At 41.1% G+C, this 20,931-nt stretch overlaps 1 protein-coding gene and 1 long non-coding RNA gene across 2 annotated transcripts in view; one reads left to right on the forward strand and one right to left on the reverse strand.

Moving 5' to 3' along the window:
* The window catches only part of carmil2 (capping protein regulator and myosin 1 linker 2), a 55,002-nt gene that overhangs the window by 26,435 nt on the left and 7,636 nt on the right, over positions 1–20,931 (reverse strand). Inside the window, exons 11-30 of the mRNA XM_029521964.1 lie at positions 20,566–20,660; positions 19,929–20,015; positions 19,470–19,579; positions 18,952–19,029; positions 18,037–18,113; positions 17,567–17,671; positions 17,258–17,327; positions 17,059–17,140; positions 15,563–15,659; positions 15,193–15,247; positions 14,880–15,052; positions 14,576–14,644; positions 13,532–13,625; positions 13,139–13,225; positions 9,968–10,096; positions 7,323–7,439; positions 4,558–4,733; positions 3,144–3,231; positions 955–1,038; positions 801–867 (exon numbers count right to left, since the gene is read on the reverse strand). Of these exons, the coding sequence (XP_029377824.1) occupies positions 801–867; positions 955–1,038; positions 3,144–3,231; positions 4,558–4,733; positions 7,323–7,439; positions 9,968–10,096; positions 13,139–13,225; positions 13,532–13,625; positions 14,576–14,644; positions 14,880–15,052; positions 15,193–15,247; positions 15,563–15,659; positions 17,059–17,140; positions 17,258–17,327; positions 17,567–17,671; positions 18,037–18,113; positions 18,952–19,029; positions 19,470–19,579; positions 19,929–20,015; positions 20,566–20,660 (1,940 nt within the window). The remainder of the gene's footprint in view (positions 1–800; positions 868–954; positions 1,039–3,143; positions 3,232–4,557; positions 4,734–7,322; positions 7,440–9,967; positions 10,097–13,138; positions 13,226–13,531; positions 13,626–14,575; positions 14,645–14,879; positions 15,053–15,192; positions 15,248–15,562; positions 15,660–17,058; positions 17,141–17,257; positions 17,328–17,566; positions 17,672–18,036; positions 18,114–18,951; positions 19,030–19,469; positions 19,580–19,928; positions 20,016–20,565; positions 20,661–20,931) is intronic.
* LOC115055900 (uncharacterized) lies at positions 5,780–9,530 on the forward strand. The gene is made up of 2 exons (XR_003841728.1): positions 5,780–5,939; positions 7,139–9,530. It is a non-coding gene; the product is annotated as an uncharacterized LOC115055900 (long non-coding RNA).

A 20,931-nucleotide genomic window follows, 5' to 3' on the forward strand; every position in this document is an offset into this window, starting at 1 on the left:
AGATTTGATAAAATCCAGTCAATCATGATTTTTATGTCTCAGGGATTGTTCACTACTGTCTTTATCATCACCTTTTACAGTGTCCTTGTAATGAAAGGAACCTTCAACTGATGGCCACTTCCTGTCAGGGGCTATTCCACCTGTTCATGATAAATTTCACCTCACTCATCTTCAAAATAATTTTTGAATTATATTGCCACATCTTCCCTTACATCTATAAATTATGACCTGATTGCCAGCGTTTCTCTGGAGCGTCATTAGACTGTAGACAGTGTTGTCTGTACATAGAAAGGACAGACAACACAGTAGAAAGACAATGAATTACTGCCTATAATCTAAGAGTCATCGGGTTCACTCCCCTAAACTACATAAATATATTTATCTTCAGTTTGTAATTTGTCTGTCAGGCATCTTGTTATTTAATTTTTTTACCAGTAGAAACCATATTAGGAGAAGAAATTGGAGCTGAGGAGGAGTGAAGGCTGGATCTGACCTACTCTGTAGTATATCATGATTTGGTGCCAAAGTTGGCCAATCACACAGTAGCCCCACCTCCGAATCCATTATGGTCTAGTTTCCTCTAACTGTGGCCATCATTTAAAAAAAATGTTATTATATTGCATTGAAGAGTCCATAAACACAATAAATAATTATAGAACCTGTTTAACTAATATGCAGGTTTTTCTCATCACTATGTATAATTATTAGAGAGAGAGACAGAGAGAGAGAGAGAGAGTGAGCGAGACAGATAGAGAGAGAGAGGCATTATTGATCACATTGTCATAGTGACAGTGTCTTACTCTTAATTGAAGAGGCAGGCCTCAGGCTCTTGGTGTTGAAACTATTTCTCCAAATTGCTGGACTATACTGTTGATTGACAGAATAAAAATAACAGGAGTGAATGCATGAACAACAGGCTGAATAGGGAGATAAAGAGGGTTAGTTGTTCCTTACATCATCAGTTGGAAAGTTGCTGTCAGATAGACGCAGCTCCGGTATGTTCAGAGTGTTGTGTGAATTTTCTTTCAAAAGGTAATCCTGCACAGTAAACGAAAAAAAAAAAAAAAACAACACCCCTAATCAATCTAAATTAAATGTAATCAAATTTATTCACAGGCCAAAAGTTTGGACACACCTTCCTATTCATTTGAATGAGAAGGTGTGTCCAAACTTTTGGCCTGTACTGTACATATAGCGACATTTCATCAAGACACTTTACACATAGAGCAGGTCTAAACCAAACTCTTTATGGAGTTGGCACTTTGTGACAGTGGCAAGGGGGCAGCCATCTGCCTTGACCAGTTGGGTTGAGAGAGAGAGAGAGAGATATGGGGGAGGAGAAGAGAAGATGCCATGGAAAATACAAACAAAACATACCGAAAACATACAGTGATAGCAACCTAGTTTCACTAATTGTGCACTATTAAATATTAGCAGTATGGGAAAAGAAGAGGTTACAAAGGGAAGCATTTAGTAGTGTTAAATGATAACTTCAGGTAAATCTTGCAGAAGTAGGTACTGAGTGGGAACATGGAGCAGAGATGATTCAGCACCTGTAGGACAGGAGGGACAAAACACAGACTACGGGAAGAAACAAAGTTAGAGACGTGAGGTAGTAATGTACATGCATGGGGGAGAAAGAGAGAGAGGTGTTCAGTGCCACCCCGAGGAGTCTAGGCCCAAAGCAGGACAGCTAAAAGAAAAACAGTAATTAAACCTTAAATATTCAACTGTAGGCTTTGTCATACAGAAACGCTTTAAGCCTGATCTTGAGAGCTGCGACAGAGTCCAGCCTCCGGACTGATGCTGGAAGTTGGTTCCATAGAAGAGGAGCCTGATAACTGAACGATCTGCCTCCAGATTTACTCTTGGAGACTCTAGGAACCACAAGTAAACCTCCATCTAGAGAGCGGAGTGGCCTGCTAGGACAGTAAGGAACTATGAGCTCTCTGAGATATGATGGAGTTTGGCCATTAAGAGCTTTAGATGTTAAAAGAAGGATTTTGAATTCTACTCTGTATTTTACTGGCAGCCAATGAAGAGCAGCTAACAGGAGAGATGTGATCTCTTTTCCTAGTTCCTGTTAATATTCATGCAGCAGCGTTCTGAATTAACTGAAGGCCTTTCAGAGATTTGTTTGGACATCCAGATAGTAATGAGTTACAGTAGTCTAGTTGACAGGTGACAAATGCATGGACTAGTTTTTCTGCATCATCCTGAGACAGGATGATTTTGATGTTTGCATTATTGCATAGGCTAAAGAAAACTGTCCTAGAGACTTGTTTTATATGAGGGACAAAATGTCCTGGTCAAAAAATGACTCCAAGATTCCTTACAGTGGATCTGGAGGCCAAACTCATGCCATCCACAGTGGTTAGATGAACAGATTATGCTTTTCTAAGATGCTGAGAGCCAGGTACAAAAACTTAATTTTTGTCTGAGTGCAGAAGAAAAAGTTGCATGTCATCCAGGCCTGAAGTCGGATTAGCTGATTAGTTTCATTCAGCTTCATTGAAAAGTAAAACTGAATATCGTCTGTATAACAGTGAAAATTGATGCTGTGCTTCCAGATAATATTGCCTAAGGGAAACATATATTAGGTGAAAAGGATTGGGCCAAGGACAGAACCTTGTGGAACCCCATGATTAACTAAAGTGCGCGAGGAAGCATCAATGTTAACATGAACAAAGTGATATCAGTCTGATAGGTATGATTTGAACCATCTTTTTGCAGTTCCTTTAGTCCCATGTTCCATGTTCATGTTCCAGTCTTTAAAATATTATGGTCAATGGTGTCAAAAGCATGGAACCATGGACACACACTCTGTTAACATTTTATTTTAGTTTTAATAATTTTGTGTGACTATAGTGATAATGATTCAGTTTATTAGTACAACATTCAGTGGTCGTATGCTTGTATATCAACTTACACACCAGGGATTCATGGCATGGTGATGAAGCAGTTTCCCCCTTTTACAGTCTTTTTACTAAGGTGGGCTAAACATTCTCAACTCACCTCTTTGCTATTTAACTAAAGACTACCTGTTGTTGTCAGGTTTTTTGAATGAAATTATTATATGAAAACATTTCTGCAGTCGCCAAGAGTTCACACACAAACACATACAGACGCTCACACTTGCTCACCACTTTGCCTTGTGCCATTGTCAGATCCTGTTGAAGTTGTTCTATGATGCTTTCAGCCAAAGAGAAACACAGCGATTGTCTGAGTTCACTGGATGGGTGAAAAAAGGGAAAACAGAAGTTTTAGAACTAGAGACAAAGTTGTCAACGATCAATCAGTTTGTAATTATAAATTAAAAATTTATATTACAAAATCTAATTTATTCATATGGCACCAAATCATAACAAAGTTACATCAAGACCAAACTCTTGATTTGACTTGAAAATGATATAAAGAGACCCAACAGATCCCTCCATGAGCCAGTTGCAAGAAAAAAAAAAAAAAAATTTAAAATGCAGAAACCTCAGGCTCAGAACCAGGCTCAGAACCAGGCTCAGGACCAGGCTCAGGACCAGGCTCAGAACCAGGCTCAGAACCAGGCTCAGAACCAGGCTCAGGACCAGGCTCAGAACCAGGCTCAGAACCAGGCTCAGGACCAGGCTCAGAACCAGGCTCAGAACCAGGCTCAGGACAATCATCTCAATCTACAGTGCCGTGAAAAAGCATTTGCCCTCTTACCGATTTCTTACTTTTTTGCACGTTTGTCACTCTTAGCCATTTCAGATCAAGCAAACTTAAATATAAGTTTAAGATAACTCAAAAGTAAACAAAATGCAGTTTTAAGTGCTGATTTTATTTATTAAGGGAAAAAAAGCCATCTGAACCTACATGTGAAAAAGTAATTGCCCCCTAAACCTAATAACCGGTTGAACCCCCCTTAGCAGCAACAACTACAGTCCAGCGTTTGGAATGAGACTTTCACGTCGCTGTGGAGGAATTTTGGCCCACTTTTCTTTGCAGGATTGTTTTAAATCAGCCACACTGGAGGGTTTCCGAGCATGAACCGCCTTTTTAAGGTCATGCCACAGCATCTCGATTGGGTTCAGGTCTGGACTTTGACCAGGCCACTCCAAAACCCTCATTGTTTTTTTTTTTTTTTAAGCCATTCAGAAATGGACCAGCTGGTGTGCTTTGGATCATTGTCCTGCTACAGAACCCAGCAGGACAATGATGTGTTCCTTTGCACCTGATGTTCATTTCAACATTGGTAGACCTGTGAGGCTGCAGTTATAGCAATGCCTTCATTATAATCCTCATGCAAGTTCAATGTTTGTTTTGTTTTTATTAACATAAAATGAAGTGAATGCTGGCATCAGAGCCATATTAAAATTACCATCAGTGCCATTGATAACATTATTACCTATGGCTTTTACTTTTTTCACTGTTACACTTATCAGTTAACTGTTCATAGAGCCGATGTCCTATCAAACCCAGCGGTTGAGAAGGCAGTTTCTACAATCATTCCATGCAGTATCTCAGGTGTCTAAGGTTTATTGCACAGGCTGAAACAGCACTACCTCATGTAGGTGTTATTACCACAGTCTGTTGATGATGATCTGCCCTGTCTTCTCCACCAGACTGCTTCTTAGGAATGTGTGTGTCTGTCTGCTCCTTTTGGAAACACACTCTGACAGGCACTCACACACACTTGATCGTTGGACCAGCCGTGGACACACTGCCTCTGCACTCTGCATCAATCCTTGAGCCATCTCCTGGAACACACAGCGTGACACAGATTGACAATAACATGTTAAATCTGAGTCAAGGGTGAGACAGAGTCCAGTCCAAAGACCAGGCCTGATGGAGGATCCGACCAGGATCCAGTCACATCTTACTCTGTTATAGATTCAGTTATTAGTCACATGTTCAATGGCTGCGAAGTTGTGACTAGATCCTAAAATAATTTCTGCAGATGACTCTATTCTGCATCAAAGGAGTAGCTAGGGTTGTCTAACATATTCATACACAGCGTCTTACTGCAGTAGTTTATATGGACCATGTATGACGTGCTAGTGCGATCAGCTCACTCCAGTTTCCTGCTCTTTGCAGTCATTCTCCGTGGACGATCCCAAGGTGGTCAGAACTACAATGGCTCAGAGAGCTCCATGCATTCCAAATGAATTTGACAACACAAGTACAACACATTAAGGAAACACAAAGGAAATATTTCGCAGTACACTGGAAATGTTTCCAGTCCAGGGACACACAGCAACATGATTTTTAAGCCATGATGTTTCTGGCCCTTCCTCACTTCCCAAATTCAGAGTATAAAATATCAAACCTGTAATCATAATGCATAGTGGGAACGTTTAAAAAGAGGTTTTCAATATGCTGAGCCTGCTGGGCGAGTGAATATATAGTATAAAATAGATTGTCATGGGTCATGTCCTGCCTGCCCTACATGTTGTGCTCCTGGTTCCCCTGGTCCTCCTCGTGTTCTGTCCCAGTGGGCGTTTGTACTCCTCCTCCCTGGGCTGACGAGGCGCACCTGCCCTGCATTGACCTACAATCAACCCCCCATATGTACCCTCCTCAGAGTGCTCTTTGCTGCCGGAGTATCCTGCCTGTTTGGTGATTGTGTGCATCTATTCTTGTGATTTCCCAATTCCCAGAGACCTTTTTTTTCCCCTCTTTGCCCAAGTTATGCGGTGTGCCTTTGTCATGCTTGCCTCTGCCTCGCCCTTGGTTCCGTTTCTTAAGCCTCTGCTTTTGTCATTATCTTTTTTCAGTTGTACTTTGTTTTGCTAGAACGTTAAGCTCAGTCTCTGTTCCCTCTTTTTGTTGTACTTTGTGTTTTGCAACTGTTTTCACACGGTCTACTTTTGTTGTCACTTTTACTATTAAAAGGACTTTGCTCAACTTGATCTATCGCTGCTTTGGAGTTCTGTTTCTTCAGCCCTGACACGGATCTTATTACTGTAAGTATTTTTGCACTTTTTGAACATACACATCGATGCAGCTAAATATTTTATTTCAATGCATGTGTGTGACCATCATCAGCCCTCCTTGGAAGCTAGATGTTTTTTTATTGATTTTTTTTTTTTTTTTTTTTTTAATTGAGTGGAATGACCTTAGTGTAGCAGTGCTACACCTTGGGGGAACAAAGGACAGACAAGAAGCAGAGGGGGTTTGGACAGGAGAAGGGAAGCAGGTGGTGCTGGTAGGAAGTGGTGGAGTGAAGGATGCTGTGCTTTTCCTGCCACCTCACTCAGGATTAAGAGAGTCCAGAGCGTTTCTGAGTAGATCTCTGGAGAGCTGGGAGGCCAGATAGGTGAAGGTGTCCCAGCAGAGGAGCCGAGTCAAAGATAGGGTGCATAGTGATGGAATGAAAGAACAGCTAAGCCCATTTTAGCTAGGGTTCAATAACTCTCCATGATGTGACCCAACATGTTGCTGCGTGACAGAGCGCCCCCTGAACCCGCCCTAGTCTGTCCCCCAAGGTGTGGTGCATTCAAATCTTGTGTATGATGTATGTGGTGTACCTAACTGTGGCTGTAGTGGAGAGTAGGTGAAGCGTGATGTACGTGCAGTTTAAGAGGCAGACGAGTTAGGGCCTGGCTGGTGGGGGCCACAGGGAATCCAGAAGTCCCCCCAGCATAGTGCAGCAACAGGGGAACGGCAGCCGCTGCGATCCAACAACAGGCAGCTGCCGGCGGTCACCGCCAGCACCCCCCCCACCCACCATGCCGGAGACAGAGGCCACGGCCATGGCAACACCAGAAAGGAGGAATGGCCCCCTCCACCCACACAGCTGTCGCAGCAAACAGGAAATGTGTTTTACATGTTTTAAAATCAGTGTGCTGAGCCCTCAGGGCTGCTGTAAAGAATCTGAAAGTAATATAAAGTTTAATGTTTAGTTTATCATTTTAATACCATTGTTGATATAAAACCACTACTTACCAGTCTCTTTTGATATTGATTGCAGACTTAGTTGAATAAGTCACTGTTCTTACCCCATTTGTATTTAAAGAGCTGCACATGGACTCTTTCTCGTGTTTTTAGAGAGATTTGTAGTGGATAATTGTATGCACTGTAATGTTTTGCTATTGGTTGTAAGCATAATCTGATACGTATCTTGACTAACCAGTGTTCATCTTTCTGTCCTTTTGAGCCTCAGGTTTTGCTCAAAGGGAAATGCTTCAAAAGCACTTTGTACTTGCCACAACAAAACCACGAGCACCCAGTATTTCTCTTTTCAGAGATACTTTGATTCCAATTGGCCCTTCATGTTGAAGGAGACTTGCTCCTCTACAGTTTAATCCGTGTGAGGAAATGCACAGTGACTGTATTTCGGGGTGCACCTGAATGCCTTGTGTGAACTCATTCGTCAGTGCAGTAGCAGCATCAGTAAGGATGCAGTTCACCAAATCTTCATCTGATGTCCACTTCCTGCCAGCTTCATACAGAGAGGGAAGTACCTGCAGAGGAAATGGATATTAGTGGAATCATACACATTCACTGGATTATCATAGGAAACCCAGTACAACACCAACTGCCACATACATCGAAAAGGGGGACCAGTGCAATATTAGGCAGGTGGTCATAATGTTACGCATATTTGGTGTATTTTTTAAGCTGAATTGTGTTTCTAGTATTCTTCCCGTCATGTTTAAAAGGATAAGGTTGGTACCATGTGGAGCAGAAAGGAGTTGCTCAAACACGGCCAAAACTGGTCGATTTCCTAAATCTCAGAAAGCAAGATTAAGCAACATTAAGCATTGCAGCAGAGGCTACAACGCTGTAAGCAAGGAAGTCAAAGAGCTGGGAATAAGGAGGAAAATGCCCAGGAGAAAAACTTCTGCACAAAGAGGACGCTAAATACCGGACTTGGCGTCTGAAGAGGAAAGCGTGGAAGGATTCACTCAGTTTTTGAGAGAAATCAGAGAATTCTGTCTGGAAACTACTCTGAATTTTGACGTGGTGAAGAAGGACATATGTGATATTAAGAAAAAGATCAAAGAGCTGGATAAAAGAAAGAACTAAGCGGAGTCTAGGATTGTGGATAATGAGGAAATCACATTACCAAAGCCTACATTATCCCACATTATCTTAGCCTGCATATTGTTGGGATCTCCAAACGTGCTCTGAAAAGAACAATAGTGAGGCCTACGTGTCCCTCCAGAAGCCTGGGCCAGAGTTGTTTTAAAATGGCGCCACGACCCAGGATCCACAGGATCCGAGTTTGAACAGGAACTGAACGCGGACATTGGCTGGACGCCAGTCACACGGACAGCTTGACCGAGCCAAAGAACGCGCTGCGGACACTCAAAGCGGATCTCTCTCTCTCCCTTTTACTCCCTCACTTCGGAGGAGCGGAGCAACAAAAGTAAGAGGCTTACGTCTGGGCAGAGACAATCAGAATAGCGTGTGTTTCTTTTTATTTGGTATCTTGTTTTGCTTTACTTTGCTTTGTTGGTTTTATCTCCCTTAAGTCCCATAAGCTGTAAACTTGATTGGTGCTGCAGATCTGGTGTCGGCCGTCACTAAAACTAATACCCGACCCGTGAACTCAGTTCGCTGGCTGCGCTATTGTGTAGTGATATTGTAATTATCAACTGTGGTGACGTTTGTAATCTCTTTCACCTTCTCTTTTCTCCCCCTCACACACACCTCACACACTCTACATTCACCTTGCCTTGATTGTGATTGTGTGATCTCAGATCTTTTACTGCAACTTCAGTCACTACGCCCGAGGACCTCATCGTCTCTCTCTCGCTCTCTCTCTCTTTTTTCACGCCATTCAAACTGCGATTAGTGGCCATCTTGGCTCTGACAGGTGTGTAGTTGACATCACTCTGTCGCCATCTTGGCCATTAAAGACGTCACTCATGTGAAAAATATTTGTACAAAAATTATATTCTTTTATTGAAAAGAATAATTTATTAAACTAAAGCCGATCTATTGCTCTGGCATTAATTAACATAATAGAAGAAATCCCAACTGCAATAGATAATAAAAAATACACAATAGGAGTGTTTATTGATTTAAAGAAAACATTTGATACGTTAGATCAAAATACTTTAATTTCTAAATTATATTGATATGGTATGAGAGGAGTTGTTTTAGACTGGTTAAGAAATCACTTACAAAGCGATGAGGATTTCATATTGTTCACTTATGCCTTTATGCACCATTATGGCTCGTATCACTGGAAGGCAATTATTTAAGGAAATTTAATTTCAAACACCAAATCGCACGGACTACTTTGAAACAAATGTGTATTTCTGTTGTTGGTGTTGGAATTCTGTAACAATGGAAGAGAAGAGCTGTACAAATATTTATCAATTTAAAAACACGTATATAAAGATATAAGGAAAGTTATACAAAAACGTGATGAAATAACTGTATTTATGGATTTCAGATTTGTTTTTGTTCTTTTTTGATGGTAACTCATCTGATGTAAACAGTTGATTGTTTTCAGGAAGGAGCAGGTATTATAAGTTTTCTTCACCCTGCTCCTTTCCTTTCCAATCACTTGATTGGAATGAATAAATGAAATTAAATGGAAAGCTTGCAGTGTGATACCTGGGTCAACCTCTGCAGCTCTCAGTCAACCAAAATATTAAAATTGTACACATGAAAACCTCTTTGTGCCATTTCAAACCGAACATTTTTGTGTAGATATTATTAGAATTATAAACTGCAATTTGGCACCTCAAGTTTTTCTACAGTTTGATTGTTATTATCTTCATTTATCAACCCAACCGGTCGGGGCAGATGGCCGCCCCCCCTGAGCCTGGTTCTGCCCGAGGTTTCTGCCTCTTAAAGTCACCAAGTGCTTGCTCATCGGGGGATCTGTTGGGTCTCTTTAAATAATTATATAAAGAGTTTGGTCTAGACCTGCTCTATATGTAAAGTGCGCTATATAAATAAATCTAATTTGATTCGATTTGATTTGATTTGATCTTGATGCAGAATTATATAATTCATGGGGAGAAGCATGTACCTTGAAGGACTTCCTGGCATTGTGCAGCACCTCTTGCGCCGTCAGGATGTCAGACTGACCCTTCTGAATGCTGGAAGGGTTTAATTGCTGAAGGCTTCTCTCCAAATGCTGACACATCCCTTGGACCAACTGCACATCACAGACGAAAAGAGCTGAAGACACAAAGCTGGAGGCAAGCTGGGAGAGTTTTTCAATCCAACCAGCCTCATTTCAGTTTGATTCATCACATACTAACTGTGAACTGAAGAGCTGAGTGCAGAGCCCTACTGGTTGTTGTTGAGAACATGTACCTGCTCTGTTTGCGTGCAATGCTTCCTGCATGGTATCCCTAATAATGCTGACCATAAGACTTCAAATATAATTTACTAAGTTTTTCAGGATATATACTTTAGTCATTTGACTGGGTGTTAAAGCTACAATGACTTAGTGCTCTGTCTTACAGATGTAATATTTGACATCTATATTAAGTTACCTATATAATTATCATATGCAGTATAGAAATCCTCTGGGTATATTGATATTGGTTTTTAATTAACATGTACAAGACATCCTCAGACTTCAACACAAGACAAAGAGAGCTAATTAGACAAATGAGACAAAGTATTATCTAAGTATAAAAGTATAAACCATGCAATACTAGATATGTATGATCAACAAAAGTATGCAAACCTCCAGAAAAAAACAAGGAATTTGAATGTACAAAGAGAGTCAGGTGTCTGTAATCAAATGTGGACTGTTGAACATTCGATCATTATCATCAAAATCTCTACTAGTTAATGATCTCATAGCTGATCACCATATTGATTTATTTTGTATAACTGAAACGTGGCTGCAGCAGGATGAGTATGTTAGCATTAATGAAGCTACACCCCCCCCCCCTGTACCACAGGTCGAGGAGGGGGGGTGGCTGCAATATTTCAGTCAAGCCTATTAATCAACCCCAGAACAAAATCTGGCTTCAGGTCTTTTGAAAGCCTCACTCTTAGTCTCTCCCACTCGGACTGGAAAGGTGAAAAACCAGTTCTGTTAGTTCCAGTGTACCGTCCACCTGGTCCGTACTCAGAATTCCTATCAGAGTTTTCTGAGTTTATATCAGAGTTAGTACTTAGTACAGATAAAATCATTATTCTGGGAGATTTCAATATACATGTTGATGTAGAAAGCGACAGCCTTAGTTCTGGGTTTCTTTCCCTACTAGACTCAATTGGCTTTTCCCAGCATGTGAATGAACCCACTCACTTCTACAATCATATCCTTGATCTTGTTCTAACTTATGGCATTGAAATTGACAAGCTAACAATTCTTCCCCAAAACTCTCTCCTGTCTGACCATTACCTTATTACATTTGAGTTTACTTTAATGGGCTCCACAGCATTGAGGAATAAATTCAGCTATAGAAGATGTTTATCTGAAGCTGCTGTGGCTAAATTTAAAGAGAACATTTGGTCATCATTCCCAACAAAGCCATATCTAAATTTAAATGAGGATTTCTCCCATACGCAGGTTGATGACCTTGTGACTAGCACTATGGCCACACTGCGTTCAAATCTTGATAATACTGCCCCTCTCAAAAAGAAAGTAATGAATCTGAGGAGGCTGCCTTAAAGCAGACATCGAGGAAATTAGAAAGAAGTTGGTGTTCCAGTAACTCAGAAGAGTTTCACAGAGCCTGGAAAGATAGTTTAAAAACTGATTAAAAAAAAGCTCTCTGCAGTGCTAGAAGCTCATATTACTCAGCAATAAAAAAAAAAAAAAAAGATGCGAGGAGCAGTGATAGCTGATATTAGGGGGGCAACTCTGGGATGCCAGTGATCACTGTTTAACCTCCTGGAGGTGTCGTGGGACCAACTAGACAAGAGGTGTCCTGGTTGCTGCTCCTGACAATGCAGGCTACAGGACAGCAGTGAGCGGTAGACCTCTGACTTGCTCTCATCCTCCTAATCTGTTCCCCAATCTCCATCCACCACACCACATCCAGACCACCAATATTCATGGCATATGAGGACAAAAAAACCCAAAACAAACATGGTGCTGGTACCATCATGGATTGGACCTGCATTGATACATTTGGGATTTGACAACTTGCAATCATTGATGGAATTATAAATCATGAATAATAAGCAGTAAAATTTAAAGGAAGATGTCTTGTCGTCTGTCAACTGGATCTCAAGGCCATTCAGCAAGACAACAAGACAGCCTTAAACACAGGTCTTTCTACCAAAGATGGTGAAATAAAAAAAGTTAAAGTAAGTATTTTTGATTGGCCCTAAACTCACTGAAATCAAAATGTTGTGGAATGTGGAAAACCATTGCAGAGTTTCAGGTGATCCATCTGGGCGATCTAACTGATGTGCAGGACTGATGAAGTTACCAGAAACATTTACTTCCTGTTATTGCGGCACGATGGAGTCACACCTGATACTGAAAGGTTTGCATACTTTTGCCACTCACAGATATGAAATTTTGGGGATTTTTTTTTTATTATTTTTATATTTTATTTAATCTTATTTTTGTATTATTTGTTTTATTGGATTCTCTTGATGTAGTTTTAGGACCTAAAAATATTAAATTCAACACAGGATAACATGGTGACCAAAGCACTATATGAATTAAACATATTTAATTTCTGTACATAAATTAACTAAAGCAATATTCTATATGTTTTTCTTATTAATTTCCCATTAATTTCAAGAGTTTATGCTTGTTGACTGTTTTGTGTATATACAAACATTTACTGGCTCATTATTGTGGGCTAAACAAATATGTCAGTATATTCCAATTTCTAGTTAGTTTCATATGTAATATTTCCACACATGCTTTTCATTTATGTGTATATATGCATGTCTCACATATGGAAATTCACACTTATGCACATACAGTAGATTACATTTGCGTATCTGCCCCCTCTCATCATCCCTGTGACCTTAGCACATGCTACCTGGCCTTTAAGTTTTTTTTTTGGGGGGGGGGTTAGTGGGATGGTCCTGTGTTTTCTGAAGACTAAGTTAAGAATATATTTAGCAAGTAATTTTCTTTTACTGTGACAAAAATAAAATCCTGTTCTGAATAAAAAATTCAAATGACATATTTTGATATATATGTCAATCAGCAGTATTCTATTATCATTAATTCACTGGCTCAGTTGCCTTTCTTTTCTTCAACACTTCTTACCTTTTCAGACTGATGAGCCCTGAACACTTGTTGAATTTCTCCTCTGTCAGACTGCCGCTGGTTATTTCTGTCCAAATACTGCTGAATCTACACACACACGCACACACACAAACGTTAGCAGCAAAACCTTACCACCACAACGACCACATCTCTAGTTTGTCCCACTCACATCTTTAACTTGCTCAGTTTCCAACCAAATACATGAAGAGTAACAAAACGTCAAAGCACATTATGACTACCCATAACTGGCCGACAGTAGAAACACAAATACTGATCACGACCCTGCCTAAAAAGCAATATTTTAGGGTGCTATTCACACTGGAAGTCTGCATGTGAAAGAAAACGAAATCTGAAGAATGACCTCACTATATTCATCAGGTTGTACAAGCTGACCTTGTGAAGAGCATCCTTGGTTCTCTCAGGGTTGCTTCGGTAACTTTGTGTGATGTCAGCCAATGAGAAAGACACCTGTTGCAGAGTGAAGTTCCTGCAGAACATACAAGAAAGCAGTTATAATTTGGGAAGATTTGATCCATAGAGAGCTATTGCCAGCAGGGGGCAGACATTTCAGCTCACACAGTTTTAACCAGAGGAGCCAAGCCACTTTCTCATGCTCATGTTTGGTAAAAACAATGCATTACTGATCAGTTCTGGAAGCTATAAAGAGATGAAGTTTCTTGGTTTGACACAAAGTCTCAGACTTTATTTGTGTTCTTTAAATGCCAAATAACTGCAGGTCATGGCCCCCACAGGATGAACCCCACTGCCTGAAATCCACCACAACTGCGGTTCAGTGACTGTCTCAAAACTATTGGATTTAAGAGGAATCATGTCCCTTCATGGGCTTTGAAGAACATTGGTGATTGAATATTCAAATTCATCAGAGGTTAGCACTGTTGCTCAACTGTGGGTTAGATTCCTGTGCCCAGGGCCTTTCTGTGTGACGTTTGCATGTTCTACCCATACTGTGGGGTTCCAGTGCTCTAGTTTCCTCCCACAGTCCAAAGACATGCATGTCTACGTTGATTGGCGACTCTAAGTTTCCTGTAAGTCTGAGTGTGAGTTGTTGTTTGTAAGTTCTGTATGTTGGTCCTGAGGTCTGTACTAAGGTCAGTCCAGATGCAATGTTTTTGTCAGCGTAGCAATGTACTGAAAGCCAAACAAGCACATTATTGGACCCAAGGACGGTCCCTGAGCCAATCCTCCGGCTCCACTACTTCACTACACTGAAAAGGAGGTCGGCTATTAGCCATTGTTCAAGAAGCCCATGTAAGAGAGAAACAGAAGGTGGTGGTTGACTGTATTAAAGCTGCTGTGCTAAAATTACTTGCTAATCTTTTATAATATGCCATGTGAAAGACACCTCTATAACTGAGGAGAACATATTCTGTTCCTCCAAGGTGTGTGTGTGTGTGTGTGTGTGCACTTTTGTATGACCTCTCCAAAGCATCGGCAACATCCTGGAAACCTTTGGCAGTCACATTGTTTCTGTCCCATGTTAGAGTCCTTGAAAGAGAAGAGGTGCAGTGAACATCCTGAGTACAACAGTTTGAAATGATAAAATGATGACATCTAGTGGCAAAGAGTGGACCACGTAATTACAACCTGCTCAAGATAAACAACGCGTTAGGGACAGATGTGACTGTGCTTCTGTTTATGAGAGGATGAGGATTCCATCAGCATGTAATTCAAAAGATTTTTGTGAATTGTTTGGTTAGTGTGTGTGTGTTTGCTGGAGAACCTCAGTCTGCTGTTGTTCATCAGTGCTTTAGCCAGCATTTTGGCTCCAATGTCTCCCATGTTATTCCCACTGATGTCCAGCTCTACCAGAGCAGCATGGCCGCCCAGAGCACTCAGCAGGACGTGCATCCCTGTCTTCAATTTGGAGTCACACACTGATAGAGACCGCAAGGGCTACACACCCACACACACAAAGCAAACGGAAAGTAAATATGACCTGTTTTCTTCAAGTTGTTCATATTTAATAATCCTGTGTAATCATTATTGAAAGGGAGTACACTGATAATACTGAAAAGAAACAAGTTGCCACTCACGCACTCTTCATCCTGAATTAGTTGAGCTATACGATGGAGCGCATCAGTGAGAGCTCTGGTGAACAGAGAGGGGACATATTACACCAAGACAATGTCCTCGCAAGTCTCAAGACAGACTTTGACTCAGTCTTTAGCGACTGCAGTAAATTTTAGGTACAATGTTTTATAAAATGAAAACATTCAACTGCTAAAATGAATTCATTTGTTTGTCTGTTTTATATGGGCAATGCAGTTATTCTTGTGTGAGACGAATCTGTGAGCAAAATGAAAACCGAGGCATTGAGAAACTGGTTCATCTAGATTATAGCTATAAGACATGTTTGGTCATGTGTCCAGATAAATTAAGGTAATGAGCTGATGGATCTCATACCTGGACTTCATGGCAAAGTTTCTTCCCAGTGCAAGGTGTCGAAGGGAGTGGCACCGACCGACAGACAGGACCAGAGTAACCATTTCGTTCTCAAAACCTACAACCGACAGGGGTTGGGGTTAGAAGTTAGAGATGGCTCCTTGACAATTATTAATTGAAAGTTTCACAGATTCTACCTCTTTGGGATAGTAACAACAAAGGTATGTTTTTGTGAGATTATTAATTAATAATTAATTAATAATAATTAAAAATAACCTCAGTTAAATTTTGTATTTGGCTTGTCAGTAAAGTAGAAAAGTCTAGTAAAGTCTAGTAAAATAAAAAAATATCCACAAGCAAAAGACATTAAATACATGCAATATGTACAACACACAATAGTGCAAAAATTAACACTTAACACTTAAGACCAGAGAGAAAAATCCTTTAAAACAAGAAAAAAGAAAAGTCATATGTGTGGAGTCTGTACAGCACAGGGAATAAAAACTCAGACCCCAGCAGGTTCCACGAGCACAGAACTGCTTGTGCCTACCAGATGGTGAAAACTGAGGAGGAGAGAACCTTTCTCCTCAGCCCTTCAGCCCATTTCTCCCCAGAGCTGGATCATTTCTACAGAGCTTCATGGAGACCTAATGCTATATGAACATCCTTTCCTCCCAAACAGCGAGACAGCATTCCTCACTGACTTCTGCTTCTGTGCATTCAGAAAGCTCTGAGTTCAACAGGCCATCATTAAATAACCAGACTGAACCCCAGATGAGTTTTTTATCACACTGGCTTTTCTCACAGCCAGTGAAGAAATGTCATCTCTGCCCTCTGCAACACCAAATGACTAGTTCACAGTGAGAGACGCTGCGATCTAAAGCAGATGTCGCCTGGGAACTGATATTAGCTCTAACAGTTACTCTGCCTGCAATGTGAACAGTTTTGGAGCATATTTATGCTCTCTTCACAGTCAAGTTACTGACTTAGCTCCCACGTTAAGTAGGATGCCTTTAACCAGCACAAAATATATTAGATATGTGTTGACAAATGTGATGCATTGCATTACACTTGAAATCTATTTGAAAAAATTGCATATATTTTTGTTTTCATGAGCAATTTAATTAAAGTGGCTCAGTTATGTGTGCCTCCCCATGCCAAAAATAGCCGGAGGAACTCCTGGTGGGGATGGACAAAGAAGAGTTGTGTTCAATCCCCATTACGAAGAAGCAGTTGATGTTAAAGCTATTATCCATAATTATCCATTGAACAGAGATTGTCTGATGTTAAAGAAGTATTTCTTTGTTTTCCTGAACCTAACCAAGACAGGACATTTAGCAAAGTAACAATGGCAACAGGGGGAGGTATGCCACTCTACATGTCTGCACACCTGCCACCGTAGGAGCTCAGGTTTCAGGACTGGGCATGTTTTGTTTGTGTGGTAGAGGCCTCTTATCACATATACATGATGATAGACCAAGCACACCGTTTGAGTGTGGTTGTGTGATTTTCCCTACCATTGTCAGAGATGTCCAGACTTTTGATTGCTGTAGCTTCAGAGATGTGCTCCTGTATCACCTGGGCCCCTGCTGAACGCAGCTGCACACAAACACACACTGTGGCATCTACTGCTAATCATTCGTAAAACTTCTTCTGATTTCTGATTCTGATTCCACACAAAAAGGCTTTTTTCAGTGTGTGTGTTTGAAATTGTACCTCACAGCTGCTGAGGTCCAGTTCGAGCCCAAATAGACGAGTGTTGGTTGCCAGACCCTGTAGTAACAACCTATTTGATAAAAAAATGTAAATATAAATGTAAAATGTACAAATTTACACACGTCTATTATGTGTTATATAAAATATATGAACTGAAACACAAACTGAATTGTTTGTGAAATGTTATCCCGTGTTTTGTTTTTTTTTAAGGAAAATGAATCTATTTGGAGAGCCTCATCTGCTGGGTTCCATGCAAACAGAAAAGCTGAGAAAGTTTGCTGACATGAAGTGATTATGGGGAGTAAACACCTGAGAGCTTGTGGAGGCAGCTTGGTCCCAGACAGGCCCACATATTTTAGCTCATAGCTCTGACTGAAAAACTCTCGAATGCTCCTGGTCACTTTCTGCACCTTTCTACACACACACACACACACACACACACACACACACACACAGATTAAACAGTATAAAGTTGTACATTTTCCTTCACGCTGAGATGATTGCTGCTGTTTTTGTTTGACCCTGTGGACTCCCTCTGAGACAAATCCAATTTTCAAAACATCTGAGCTAGACTACAGAGGTAGGATATAATAAAAAACAGAAAAGGAGGAAATTAGGATATATTTCAGGTTATAGTATTTAGCATATGGTATAACTGTGTACTGCAGTTGCATGGAAGCGTGTCCCATAGCGGTGTAAACATTGAATAAATGTTGGTGCAACATTAATGATCTCCAGGAGTTTGAGTAACACCTCAGTAAGGGAGCATCAGTGCTGACCTGTGGCTAAATGGATTCCTGGCCAGGTTCAGGTAGACCATTTTAAAACAACATCCAGCTGACAGGGACACAAATAACTGCAAGAGAAAGCATGACAGGAGTTAATGATCTAGATCTTCAGCAGGCCATTCTTCCTTTTAAAAGCCCACTGCCACATTTCACAAATCATTAACAGAACCTAACGTCACTTGAGGACTTTGCATGCACCATCCTATGGACCAACCCACTGATCTCTTGATCAACCAGCAGCATGATGGGACAAGGTGACCTTATGATGTGTAAGTCAAACTGTCCCACCATAAAAGGAGCCACAGTTGAAGATGGAATTTACACACCATCATCTGCACGTCACTAGATTAGCCCGGTGTGGCTGCCGGTTTACTGCTGGGATAATTTCATCTGTGCAGTTTGGTGTGGAGATGTAGTATTTTACTGGACATTTCATTCATTCATTCTTCTTCTACTGATAATCTGTTTCCAGGTCGCAGGTGGTGGTGGAGCCAATCCCAGCTCACAGTGGGTGAGGGGCGGGGTCACCCTGGACAGGTCACCAGTCCATCACAGGTCCAACACACAGAGACAGACAGAGACCAACAACCACTCACACTCACACTCAGACCTACAGACAGTTTAGAGTCTCCAGTTAACCCAAACATGATGTGTTTGGACGGAGGGAGGAAACCGGAGTACTCGGAGGAAACCTAGGGAGAGCATGCAAATGCCCAGACCTGGAAACCGAAACAGCAACAACTTTTTTGTTGCACAATAAGATATTTTTTACCTTTCATGTTCCAAGGATTAAAATTACATTGACCTCAAAAAGGAGCTGATTGTCCAACATGTAGGACTGAAAATCCCAGTGAAAGGAAAAGGAGAAAGGAGATTATTTGTTTCTATGAATTGACTGTCACTGACCGTGTCCAGAGGGCAGTTGGTATCACTAAGGTCCAGATGAGACACAGAGTTAGTCCTGGACAAGAATTTGAAGAGAAACTGAAAGACAAACACGCACGCACACACATACAGTTATATACATACCTACAGTTCAGGATGCACCGTTTACAAGTATTTATAGTAAGTATATGTTAAACTGTCGTGATTTTCACTTTGCAGAAGTACACAAGATCCAGGAAAGAGAGGCCAGGAGAGTCGCCATGATGTTTCAAAACCTTTGGTAGTTTTACATAAATCAACAACAAAACTCCAGATTTGTAATGTGTTTTATTGAGACTAATTTCCTCACTAAGTTTTTTTTCTCCATCTTTAGCACAATAATAAATAGTGTGTGAATTATTCCTGAGCAAATTCTGCTCAGTTGGTGAACCTGCAACTGAGTGAGTGAACATGCATCTGCTCTGGGTGTGTTGTTTATGAATGTATGCATCTCTATCTCCTGTACACACACACACACACACACACACAACGTAGTTTACCGTAGCCTCTTCAGTAACCATGCTGCCGGGGTTACCAGACAGATCAAGGTGGGTCAGAGAGACTGAGAAGAGCTGGTTGGACAATAACAGCTGACTCAGACAGCCAAGACCTGCAAACAGCCACATCAGAGCACACAGACTGTCTGCTGAAGGAGTGATAATTATTCAGATCACAATCATTCTAGCTCTGCTGCTGCACTGGTGGGCAGTTGGATTGACTGGGACTCCATCGCAGGGCCAAGTCATTAGGGCAAACCATCTCTTGGTCCTTTGGGGCAAATTTGTCCCAGGTTCTTTTGCATAGAAATAAATACAAAGGCAGCCCAAGAAACTCCATGCATCCATCAACTGCATTACTTATCTGTGCAGGTTTGCGGGACCTGTAGCCAAATCCAGCAGACACTGAGAGATGGACACCCTGGTGTGTGTCTGTGTGTGTGTGTTTCTGTGTGTGTTTACCTCTAGCTGTCATTGATACCCGTGACAGAGAAAGGTGCTTAAGTCCTTCAGCTAGATTTCCCAACTCTTGACTGAGAGCAATTACACCTAGGAATCAGAACGCGCACACACACACACACACACACACACACACACACACACACCATCATCTGGCAGCCTGCTTATTATTCCTGTATTTATCAGTCTACCTGCCCTCCATCTTTACGTCTTTCTTCTTTTTCAGACTCCTTAGTCACAAACAAGATTCCAACCAAGCTTTCCTGCCACTAGTAAATATTTTTTTTATTTCAAACGATCTGCATGACTGATCCTGTTACAGCTTAGAGCTGAAATCGGGCCTTAAAAGTTATCCTTTTAGAAACCAGAACACACAGCCCGACATTACTCAAATTTGCTGATCCCTCAGCATCTGCTTTCGCATCTTTCGAGCTAATCAAAACTTGTGCAAGCCCGAGCCAGTGTAACATGATAGAAATTAGGCCTGAACCTTTGGGCAAAGGTCTTTTACAAGTGGTCTGACTGGTTGGACTCAGACCGAGCTGGAGATGAAAGAACAGCTAAACACACAGAGCTTGTGTGTTATATTCTAACACCATGTTGACACTGCTCAGATGTGATGTACATATACGGTGCCCACCTTTGTCTTCAATGGGATTGCTTGAGAGGTTAATAGAGTGCAGCGAGGAGATGGTATTCTCCCGCAGGGCAGCTGCCATTTTCATTGCAAAGTCCCTGCAAAAGAATAAAAAAGGTTACTTCTCAATTACAATCAACACCTAGAAATCAGGTTTTGTTAGTCTTCAGCCATTATCACAACAGGAAAGTGGGGTGGGAGATGCCAGACTTACTTCTGAGGCGTTATAATGTTCTACTTTTACAAATTTGGACAATCTAATCACCTGTCTTCCAGGTAGCCCTGCTTACAAGTGAAATAATTTAAGAAACAGCTCTCAAAAAAAAACCCCCAAATACGTTTAATTCATGCCCAGCCAAGAAATTGCAC

This window comes from Echeneis naucrates, chromosome 16 (genome assembly GCF_900963305.1).
Source record: "Echeneis naucrates chromosome 16, fEcheNa1.1, whole genome shotgun sequence".
Lineage (NCBI taxonomy): Eukaryota > Metazoa > Chordata > Actinopteri > Carangiformes > Echeneidae > Echeneis > Echeneis naucrates.